This window comes from Strix uralensis, chromosome Z (assembly GCF_047716275.1).
Source record: "Strix uralensis isolate ZFMK-TIS-50842 chromosome Z, bStrUra1, whole genome shotgun sequence".
Classification (NCBI taxonomy): domain Eukaryota; kingdom Metazoa; phylum Chordata; class Aves; order Strigiformes; family Strigidae; genus Strix; species Strix uralensis.
This window is the reverse complement of record NC_134012.1, coordinates 49,813,791-49,825,828: the sequence shown is the minus strand read 5'-3', so window position 1 is coordinate 49,825,828 and position 12,038 is coordinate 49,813,791. Positions and strand designations below refer to the sequence as shown.

At 39.4% G+C, this 12,038-nt stretch overlaps 1 protein-coding gene across 5 annotated transcripts in view; it reads left to right on the top strand.

Moving 5' to 3' along the window:
* SEMA6A (semaphorin 6A) overlaps positions 1-12,038 on the top strand; it is a 115,430-nt gene that overhangs the window by 59,948 nt on the left and 43,444 nt on the right. For all 5 annotated transcript variants that reach the window (XM_074855841.1, XM_074855839.1, XM_074855838.1 and 2 more), the window contains 6 exons: positions 569-631; positions 1,487-1,588; positions 4,402-4,492; positions 7,307-7,426; positions 8,469-8,557; positions 9,470-9,687. In XM_074855841.1, coding sequence (XP_074711942.1) covers positions 569-631; positions 1,487-1,588; positions 4,402-4,492; positions 7,307-7,426; positions 8,469-8,557; positions 9,470-9,687 — 683 coding nt within the window. The remainder of the gene's footprint in view (positions 1-568; positions 632-1,486; positions 1,589-4,401; positions 4,493-7,306; positions 7,427-8,468; positions 8,558-9,469; positions 9,688-12,038) is intronic.

Genomic DNA, 12,038 nt, shown 5'->3' with positions numbered 1-12,038 from the left:
CACAAAAATATTCAGCCTGGGATTTATCTGTAAATGTTTTGGAGGAAGAGTATTAGCAGATAAAGTCAGCAGTGTCTTGATAGGTGGAGGGCTCTCTGGTCCTGTTAGCTGAATTGAAGTGATAAGAATTACCTGAATCTGATTTCTTTGCTAATCTAAAATGTCATCTTCCCAAATACATATTTCATTTAGAATCTCAGGGTTTATAGTCCATAAATGTTTGTTCTAATTTGCAGAACAATATCAAATTAAGAGAGAATGTAGTGCTTTTAAGAAAAGTGCACATATTTTTGAAAGTTGGCCTATTGCTGAATTCTATTGGTTTAGGCTTTACAAAAAAAAAAGGGGGGGGGGTAGGTTTCTAGTCTAATGAATAGATGGCAACACAAAATTAAGTGAGTGCTCCACATCACTGATCTTTCATTGTTGTGGTGAATTAGTCATGGGGAAGGGTGCAGAAAGCTTTCAATAAATATATGTTCAACAGCTAGCCCTAAGGGACTTCTACTTCTGAAATCAAGTGCAACAACCTCTGGGCTCTAATTGATTTCTTTCTTGATCCTTGCAGAAATTGACATGGAAATCTAGACAAGCTGATGTAGACACATGCAGAATGAAGGGAAAACATAAGGTAGGCAATTTTCATTTCTTCTGCATCTGCCACTTTAGTTTAGTTGCTTCACTATTATCTCAGGCTGCTGTCTGTGATGTGGAATGGATCATGCCATTCACTTCTTGCCAGTAATTGCTTTTTCCATCAACTTACTGAAGGCTTTAATTTGCAAAAATAGTTTACTTTTAATGTGATAAAACATTACAACGGGAGCCACAGCAATATCCTGAAACACTTAAAGCACTGAGGATTTTGGACATAATGCTTAGTGTACTGATTTTGCTTACCATTGCCTCAAAAGCTAAGTGCTACTGTCCATCCTCCAGCAGGAATTTACTGAGAAGTTTGTGTAAAGCATCAGAAAGCATGAATGTGTACAGTTGTAGAAGGACTGTTTCTCACACCAATTTTACCCTACTGTAACTTAGGACTAACACAAGTGGTATCAGAATTAAATGCAGACTCTTTGATTCTTTACACCTCCTTCCCCTTCTAGTTACAGCTGCTTTATGTCAATTCATTGCGTTGGTGATGCTACTGTCCTACAGCCACATAGATGAGAAGATAAGTTTTTCACTCTTGAGGAAAGCAATGCCTTTCAAACAAAATTCACCTATGTGAACAATAGCAAAATCTGAGCTATAATATGAATATCATATCTTCAGTTCTTTGTACCCATTTTTAAACCACTAGAATATAAAACAGTTGCATATTGCTCATTGTCGGTTAAACATAGTTGAAATAAAGCCCAGAATATCACAGTGGCTACCAGCCAATTTCATTTTAGACCTGACAATGAGATATCATGGCATAAAAATAAAACCAGACACCCAAAATCCAGTAGATGAAACACTTTTTATTATTTTTCTTCAGGATGAATGTCATAATTTTATTAAGGTTCTCCTAAAAAGAAATGAGGATACACTGTTTATCTGTGGAACAAATGCATTCAACCCTTCTTGCAGGAATTACAAGGTATGTGATCTGTTTGTGGGATTTCATTTATGCCTTGTCTTTCTGTTGGATTTATTATGACTGTGCTGGCAACAGCATGAGGTTGTCATTCAACAGTGCATCATTCAACTCTGTAGCATTTATTCTGACTTGTTTCAGTGCTACAGAGCTCAGTGTTGATTGGATTTCTGAGAATTGCCTGGATTGATTACCTACTTCTTTGCAACTCCTGCACATCAAGAGTTTATCACCACTTTGCATTGCCCTCCATAGATGCAGAGTCCTTCAGATTCCTGCTTGGAGATGCGGTCACTCCTCAGAAAGTTCCTCAGCTTGTCACTGACACCCACTTCAAGCCATAGATTGATGCTGATACCTCTGGGGTAGCATGTTTTAAATATCGGTATTGTAGTGCTCTCAATTCCAAAGCCAGATCTCAAGACACCTGGGGGCTTAACACAGCAAAACCTGAGTAGATTAGTGTTGGAGACCCAGCAGCCATGGAAGCTGTTGAGATCCTATGGCATTGTGTGCTGTAAAAGTGATTGACAGCAGATCTCCACAGGGAAAATACAGCAGGAGGGTGATGTATTCCTCACTAACTAGGGATCTACAAAGCCAAAACATTATCTAGAGCAGTATAGAAAACTGTGCTGGTCCATGGATACTCGACATTCGTTCCCTGACCCCAATTCTTTCTCTGACATAGTGTGTCTCTGTTATCTGTATTTTAACAGGGCCCATTTATTCAAATATTTCCCATTTTCTCAGGCTTGCACCAGTATAATCTGATATAACCCCCAACAGCTGATGTCTCTGGAGTTGCTTTGAAATGAATTTACTTAGGCCCTTGATAACCAGACTCTGCTTTTCCAGGCACTGTTTTGTCCCACAGGTCATTTCTCATCCTTCTTCAGGAAAAAGAAAATTCAGCTTTGTTAATGCTTCTTCTGATAAAGTCATGGCACAATTCTCATTCATTTCATCATGTTCAGAGTTATTGTGAAAAACAGAGTAAAGATATTACCATCCAGGAAAACGACTTCCTTAGTGGTATTTGCTGTGACTGCTGCTATTCCTTGCTCTTTCTGCAATGCTACCTTACCTTGTTTAGCCACTGTGATGGCTATAGTCTAGGAAACACAGGAGAGAAGTTCAGGGTAGTCTTTTATTTCAATCTGTGGAGGAAGAATCAAATTTGATAAAAGTACAAGCCTGTGTCATGGTACCTGTGTGGTACAGGTAGCTGCTCTGTTAAAAGATGTTTCTTCTCTTCTTCCTTTCCCTGCATCCTGTGCCTAGCATGCAATGAAGCTTCTCAGTCTCAGTGCTGTATTTAGTCTTCCAGCACAGTTTGTCATTTTTTAGCTCTCAATGCCATTAATGCAGCTGACAAATCACAACCAGTCCCCTTGCTAGAAAGCCGTCTTTTAATACAAATACAGATTTCCTTGGCATCCTGGTGTGAGGGATATAAATGTCCCTCCTTACCCTTACTGCAGTTGTTTCATCCCCTGTGATGAATGGCCTCTGCAGACTGCCTCACCTGTTGCTGAGCTGCGGGGGCTGGATAGTGATACCTTTGGGAGTCAGCAGGTCTCTCCAACACCTGCCCTGCTTTTCCTCCATGTATTTCTGCATTATACAAAGAGAGCCTTAAAGATGTGCCAAACAGAAAACAGAGCTGTGCCTCTGCCCTGCCAATGGAAGTGTGGATGAGCCTGGGGTGTGGGGCTCAGTGCAGAGAAAGTTGCTCAGAACTGTAACTCATTTCCTCTCACTCTCACGTGAAATTCTCTTCAGCCCTTGAGTAAACACAACTAATTCCCTTCAGAGTGGATTTTGACAGGAAGTATGCATGACAGAAAACAAATGATGACAAATCATCCGCTGGAGGACTTGGGTGCTAAAAGTTGATTGGAGTTGACTTACGAGCTAAAAGTTGATTGGAGTAGCTGATGGTGCTGGGTGGGTTATTCTTCATGCTCTGTACTCTATATGATTTGTACAGTATGAGCTGCTCAAGTTACTTGAGTATGCTAGAAAGATTCTTATTCCCAAAATAGGATCGCATAAGAATCTTAAAGAATTAAGAGCTGTACCTTTCCCCCATAGCTCACTAAACTCTCTTGAACTCAGCGTAAAGTTGATCTGTATATTTGTGTCATTGTCAGTGCCTGGGGTGAATTTATTTTCCAGGAGTTATACTTAAACCTCAGAGTTTACAATTCCTGTACAGATTAATTCTTGCCTGATGGTGAGAGGATTTCTTCTCTGTGACACAGACTCAACTGATACAGTAAGACTTGGAGAGCATCCTTCTGAGTATGCAAATGAAGGAAGAGAGCACCACTGTTGAGACTAGAGCAGAAGGATCTCCGGACTTTTGGGAGAAAAATGCACACACAGAGAATTGTCCTAGTGTTGTTTCTTCTGACTGCTGTGGCTTGCAGTCTTTTCTGTGTATAAGAGCGCTTCTGTTGGATCACGGTTGAGGATAAATTTTGAATCCTTGCCAGAACCACAGACCTCATAGCCTGCTACAGTTCAACAGGAAGCTTGTGTACAGATAAAATATAGACTGAAGACTTTTGTAAAATGTGTTGGAGTAAGAGTGATTAGCTCCAAAAGAATGCCTGACTTATTGGACACACTTTCTTCAGATAGATTTTATTTAACACTGTGATTTTTGTCAGGTTTTTAATTCATAGTCAGGAGCACAGTTAGAGAAAAGACCTTCCTCCCTGCCCAGAAAAGAAGAAACACTGTCATAAACCTCATTCTGGGTTAGAAGTTTTGTTTCTCTATCTGAGGAGCTCCCTTTCATTTTTCAGATGGATACCCTGGAGTTCCTGGGAGATGAATTCAGTGGAATGGCCAGGTGCCCCTATGATGCAAAGCATGCCAACGTTGCGTTGTTCGCAGGTAAAGTGACAGAGATAAACTTTGCTTTCTGTCCTGCAGCCTGGGTTTGCCATAGCACTGTGTCTTTTGAGCCCAGAATGCCAAAATCTAAAAGGTGGCAAAGGGAGTGAATAATGACTAAAAATAGGGGGTTTAAGGAAATCACTAGAACAGAAGCCTTCCTTTCTCTGGGATTAGCTTCACTATCATAAACATTGCCTGAAGCCTCAGTTTCCTGGTTCAATATTTCAGTATTTCCTCGATTCATGATAATATGGTGCCAGACCAGTGTGAGGCACCATTTCTGGCTGCATCCAGCTTCTGTGAAAGTCAAGGAAAGTGAAAACTTGTGTGAACTTTAATCAGGAGCGGGCAGGATATGCTCTTTAAGAACTTTAAGCTTAACTTAACCTTCATAGTAAAAGGAAGTTAGGCAACGTGCTGTGATGTGCCCTTTTCTAGATCTAGAAGGAAGGGGAATGGTAGTTTTATTTTAAAGCAGAAAACATTTCAATATGCTGTTACCAGCTGTTGCAGACAAAGGAGAGGAGTGTGTTGGTTAATAATGATTTATGCTGCATGTAGCAGAATACAGTTAATTCTGATTTCTACTGCAGTAGTTTAAAAAAGTGAGTGCTTACTAATGGGGTTAATTTGGGCTGTTAATTGTGTGCATTTTTGTACCTTTCTTCATGACTTCCTGATTAAATTATTTCATTATTGAATCTCTCTTAGTGTGAACCCTGATGATCTTTTCTCAGATTTGGCTGTAAAAGGTGGTAAAGATAATACAGAAGTCACCCATGATACTGTCAGCATTCTTCAGCAGGTGTGATGCTAGGAAGCAGAGCCTGGGTGCTCATGTGAAAATACTTTAGCTATTCCTCTGAAGATTTGAGACCGTGCAAGTAGTTCAGCCACTCTCAACTGAGGCTGAGGCTGAAGGGCTGTATTAAGCACTACTGTATTTGAGGTAGCATCATCTGTCTCACAAAGGAGAGATTTTATGGCAGGTTGCAATTTTTTTTTTTTTTACTCCTTATAGTGTAAATAAATGGGTCCTTTTATTTCAAAGATAATAGTGATGATGGTGGTAGTATGCAATTTCTTAATTACAGTCAAAAGAACGTAAAGTAGAAATTCATAAACCATGGAAAGAGAGAGACACCTTCAGAGAGAGATTTATCCTGTGTCTCAGATTGTCTATCCTTAGGGCAGTCTGAATGACCTTTCAGAAGGGCCTTTCACACTATACTGGCCAAGAAAGTGTTTATTACCAACTTAATGTAAACATTTACCTTGCATGCAGCTGAGGTTTGGTAAGATGACTTCCATTCTGTCACTGAAGAATTCCTCGCATTATTTGACAATAAAAAGTATATTTATAGAAATGATCATACCCTTTCATGATGATTCCGAATAAATTTGATACTGTTCAAATAAATTCTTGTAGATTATACCCTGTAAATCTGCTAGCTTTAGAAAATCACTGTTTGATATGCCATACATATTGATACCCACGATAACTTTTCAGAGTGCAGTGAAAAGCAGTTTCAGAGCAGTTTAGGGCAGTAATCCAGCTCATCTGAGTCTGTTGGGTGCACTTACATGAATATCGCTCTTCTTGCAGCCTGTAGCTATTACAGCTGATATGTGCGAATTGTTATTGGTCACATGGTCTTCAGGAACTTGGCAGGAAAGAAAATGAATGTGTGATTGTATTAAAATGAGTTCAGACATCCATATCTAAACAATTCAGCTTTTTATTCTATTTTAAAATTGTTTTTAGTATCTGCTGCTTTTTTGTAATTATTTTTTTCTGGTTTTGCTAAGAAGAAAAGTTCATTTTCAAATAGCCAAATAATGATGGGAATAGTGGGGCTCAGAACAAAGAGTACAGTCCTGCTAATAAAAAATGGTCTGATTTTTAAATCTTGAACTGAAATTAAATGTTGTCTGTAAGTGCAATGAGGAGAATTTCACCAATAGAAGCCTCTCTGCCTTGTCCTGTGTATGTCCTCAGTGCTGGTGCCTTCAAGGCCCAACACCCAACATAATCTCTGTCAAAGGAGACGTAAACCATTATGAAACAGATTACACAACAGTCATCTTTTAAAAATGTTGTTGGAGCTCATGCTTTTACTTGCTGATAGTTTTGCATTTTTTGGTTGTCCTTGTGTGCCATTTTGTAGACCCTTGCTTATCACTTGTCCTTCAGTTCTTTAAGAGAGAGGAATCCATAATTCATGCAGGAAATGCCTAAAACACATTACAGAAAAGAAACATAGATAGGCAATCCTCCTCCATCTCTTTCCATCCCTGTTTTGCCTGGGCTCCCTGCACACTATTTAATTTTTTGCTAGTGATCTTTGGCAGAGGAAAAGTGCTCTCAAAGGGAGAAATTTGCATAAGTGTCAATTAGCTGACAGTCCTTAAGACCTGTATGGTTTGCCCTCACAGTTAAAAAGAACCATTCTGTGTGGCTTCCCCCTATTTATTTTGCTCACATACGTAGGCAGAATTTATGAGCATTGAGCCAGAGGCATGTGCAGGGAAACTGGATAGGGTAGTTCAGTATGAATTACCTAAACTGGAGAAGAATTACTCTATATGGTTTCTTTTCCCATGGCAACCCTCTGAAATGACCATTTTTAAAACTGGTGACTTGTTTTTTCAGTGCTCGGTCTCATTTAGCTAGCGGTATTTTTCTCCTTCAGTGTTCCTAAGGAGATTGTGATGACTTCGTTTGCCCCGTCTCATGTGACTGATGAGAGAAAGCAATTATATTATTTCTAATGCTCCTCCCCTCTTGTTTCTTCTTTCCTTCCTCTCCAGAGGGAAAGCTGTATTCTGCCACAGTGACCGACTTCCTTGCAATAGATGCAGTTATATACCGGAGCCTTGGAGACAGCCCAACTCTGCGGACAGTTAAACATGACTCCAAGTGGTTGAAAGGTAGATAAACAAGCAAAACGAAAAAAGCATCTCTGATGAGAGTCTTGGATTCCTGACAGACCTCTCTGTCATTTCATTTCACCAACGTGTTCTGGCAGAGAGAAGGAACTAAATTACATCTCTTAGACTGATCTGTTTATGTCTTTCCCTCTTCTGACCCCAAGTTATGGGACCTGACAGAAACTGATCACAGTAGATCAGAATATATATTCCAGCGAGCTTTCCAAGCCGAAACCCATCAGTTCACAGCTGTTGAATGTAAAGGTTGGAACTTGCAGGGCTTGGTGTGCTTGGTCTGTGTTTGAAAATATTCCTGCCCCAGGACTGTTAGGTAATAGTCAAGGCTTCATGAAGTATAGAGGGTCTGTCCTGTAACATTAAGATTCATCAATGAAAATAAAATTATGGGAGTATTACACAAAGCCTTTCTTTTATGATTCTTAGGGACTGTACAGCTGCCATTGAATTAGGCAATTTCTGTGCTCTAAATACCCTCATTGTTAAGAACGGTGCTGTTTAGCTTCATGTAGGCGTTATGAATAGTTAGCATTTGGAGTGATTTTAACAGTGAGCAAAGCCATAGTTTGAAGTCTTTTTCTGCATACGGAAATGTTTTGCCAGGTGTCGACTTTAGCTGTCCCACTTTGCTTGCTGCTACAGACATGTGTGGGCAGAAACAGTTACATGGTTTGTTATTCCCTCCACACATAGCCTGCATGTCATAAAGAGCACTGCTTGGACCCCTCGGTCATACTGTTGTATATTGACTCTTTACCTTTCATCGTACTCCACGCAGGGTAGATGTATTAGTGGCAAACACTTAACTACCTTGCACTGATGCTGCACAGACTTGTCCCCAGCTGCCCTGTCCCCAGACAGTGATTCTTCTGCAGTGGTGGTGTTGCTAGTTCTGAAAACTGAGCAAGTTTGTCTAATGCAGGCATTTCACCTTTGGATGTTTAGTGTGAATGTATTTGGCTTCTCTTCGCATACTATGTGCTGTACGTGGTGCCTGAATAGGATGTTCTGTTTTTTTTTCTAGAACCGTACTTTGTCCAGGCAGTGGACTATGGCAGTTACATTTACTTCTTCTTCCGGGAAATAGCAGTGGAGTACAACAGCATGGGAAAGGTAAGGGCAAAAACATTGCCTTGAATGACTTTGTCAGATTCAGAAGGAGGAAAACATATGCTGTTCTCGGGCCAATGCTGTTAGGAGTGACCTTGAAATAAGAACCATAAATCATGATGACAAGGTCATCATTTTGAGAAGATTCCTATTGCTTAAGCCAAAAGGTTGGCTGAAGTGAAACATTGCACTGTCTTGAAAGGAAACAGTGTTTCCTTTTGGTTTCTTATGGTGGAGGTGTATGCTGCAATCTCTTTTTTCAAACCATAAAAAGCACAAGGCAAATATAGTTAGTTCAGCACAGTAGGTAATTGTTAAAAATGGATTCCAAAGCAGGGAGATATTTTTCTTTAAGAAATCTTAATTGCAGTGCTGAGTAAACAGGGGCAGGAATTTCATGCTCTGCAGTTCTGCAAAGAATAATTAAATACTTTCTGCATTTTTGCTAATTTCACAATAGCTTTCTGACTAAGCAGTCAGAAAAGCTGACCAAGGTCACAAAGGTGGAGGGCAGGAATAAATGCACAGCAAGATTTGCATAGTTTTTAAGTGCTGAAAACACAGGAGTCAGAGCAGGCAGCGTGGGTTGCAGGGATTGTGAATATAAAATGTGCTTTTGTTTGGGGAAATAGAGAGCTAAGCAGTCTGTATGGAAATGAGTTTTATATGGGTTGAGAACAGATCTCCTGAAGGATTTATGGCTGTATAGTAAATGCCACAGTCTTATCTTTTATAGCACACTGTTCCAAAGCTGAATTTTTCTGTTTCTTATTTGTCACAGATTATGGAAACATGGGATTAAATTAAGCACCTTGCTGTGTTATTCCAAATGTTTTAAAAGCAGAATTTCAGCAAAGTCTTTTAGTTCAAACAAACATTTCATTTTCTCCATTATTTTTGCTCTACTCCTTCCAGGTAGTTTTCCCAAGGGTGGCTCAGGTTTGCAAAAATGACATGGGAGGATCTCAGAGAGTGCTGGAAAAACAGTGGACTTCCTTTCTCAAGGCTCGTTTGAACTGCTCAGTTCCTGGCGATTCACACTTCTACTTTAACATACTGCAGGCAGTTACAGATGTTATCCATTTCAATGGCCGGGATGTTGTTTTAGCAACCTTCTCCACTCCATATAATAGGTAATAGGTTCAGTAACCTTTTACCTTCTGTTTCCTTTACGTTTTGCTTTTCACTGCAGTTTCTTTTTACTATATGAAGGTACAAGAAGTGATTGCTTACACAGTGTAATTATTATGTACAATGTGTTTAGTTTGTGTTTCATTTTAAGATACCCTGATATTGCTTACTGCGTTTTATATCTGATAATTTAGAGCAGCTTTCAGCCATTTACTATCTGGACACATTCCTTGGACATACTTTTCTTTACATGGGCATAATTCAGACCAGCCACCAAGAAGTTTTGCAGCATGTAACTTGCAGAATGTTATTCCAAAGAGGAGATACTACTTTTTTTCTCACGGTGAAAGGACTGGGTCTGTCCTGTTTACATCTAAACCCCCAAGAACCACATTAGTACTCCTTCCTGTTATTTCGTGCATCCCTACTGACTCTTGCATTTTCTCCTGGGAGAGCCAGATGTTTTGCTGGCTGGGGAGGAGGGTCCCCAGAACACCTGTATTTCATTGTCCATGTGTTTTTCCAAAAGCATGGGTTCATCTGCACAGAATTTACATTATAACTTCTGTTTCTCCAGAAGTTATTAGAAGAGTAACTGTATCTAATTATTGAGGTCTCACTGAGAAGTTAAAAAAATAGTAACATTCTAATTAAAAATATATTGCTGTTTCACAGAGTAATGTTTGAGCTGAAAGGGGAACTTGATTGCTGAAATTCATCTGATTTTGCTGTACACTCATCACCTCTTGTCAAAGCCTGACCTCAGTGAGGTCATGCACAGAACTGACTTCAAATGACAGTAAACCCGGGACTGGAAAGTATAATCACTGGTTTTGACATCAAAACAATAGGAACTGCAATGGAATAATTATGTCAACAGTAGGAAATACAAGCTTAAATTAAGATGATCTCTTTTTACACTAATTGGCTTAATAAAAACAAGTGAACAAACAGAGATTCAGCATCAGAAAATAGGTTGTATTTTGAGATTACCTCAAAATTAAGATTGTCCTCCTGCTCTGCTAGTATCTCCTGTGGTGTGTCACGAATTTCTTAAACCCTACATTTTAAAATCTAAATACTTGGTGTTAAAATCAAGGTACTATATTATAGGCCTCAGTTTTTGCCAGACGTTGAAGATGACAGAAAGGCTTATAGGCTTGGAGACAGCTCATTAGCAGACCTACCTCTGACATAGACGCATCTCTCCCATTCCTCCTCCACTGAGGAAAAGCTGCAACAAATATCTTTGATCTCTGGAACAAAGCTTCTACCTAGAGTGAGCTGGAAGAGATTCCCCAGTCTAACCTGAGGTCACCCATAGTAGGAGCTGGTGATGATTGTAGTGCAGTGGTTGTGAGGTGGCTTGACTGTGACTGACCATACTCCATCCTTATGGCTTTATCACATGGTGGACCTGCAAACTGTCATCCTCAAGAGTAAAAGCTGTTGCAGTCTTCTCACTGCAGCACTCCCTCTATAACTTTGTAGTTATATGTTGAGAACAGTTCTCATCACTTATAGTTCTGTATAGCATACCTCAAGATTTTAGGGTTGTTTTTTCTTCGGGGCTTAATTTAGCAAAGTGCAAAATCTAGCTGGAGTGGGTCTTGAGGTGTCTTTTAGGATGAGGTCCTGGGTCCTGGGTGTGGCCAAATATACCCTTGATCAACTGTTACATCAACATATGTGTGTGTGGCTACCTCCATTTAAAACTCTTGCTGTGTAGTATCATGTTAATATAGAGCTTTGAAGTTTCCTTCCATATAAAAACACATTCTGTGGAGCTCAAAGTAAGACTGTCTCCCTACTTGTTTCCTTCAGTAATAAGCATTTTGAAACCTTTTAATATTCAGTTATTTTTCTATCAATTTATATACCTTTATGAGTTTAGTTTATTCTCTGTAACAGTATTATAGTTCCTACATTTTTTCTTTGGTGTATAATAACCTACTAGCTAAAAGCAGGATTGAAAGCCTCAGCCAGCTGGGTTCATGCTATTTACCTGATAAAATCAAGCAATGAAAGTCAGACACGAATACAGTAGTTCGTGTGTAAAAAAATGAAAGGTGGATAAATGAATAATTCATGCTTCCAAGTGAGTGACAATGGGAAACCCCTAAGCCTATCAGAAAACATGTAGGTAAGAATATAATTATATTTAGACAATGCTATCGTGCAGTTGCATGCAAATAATCAAAAAGTTGAAATTTACAACTTTATGATCTAAAAACAAAAATGAATTTGCTTCTATAAGCTCTTTACACCTCACTGAGTTAAGCAAAGCATAGTTAACTCCTTTCCGTTGGGAAAACTTGGAGATCAGGCTGTGGGAGGATGGAGTAATAACATA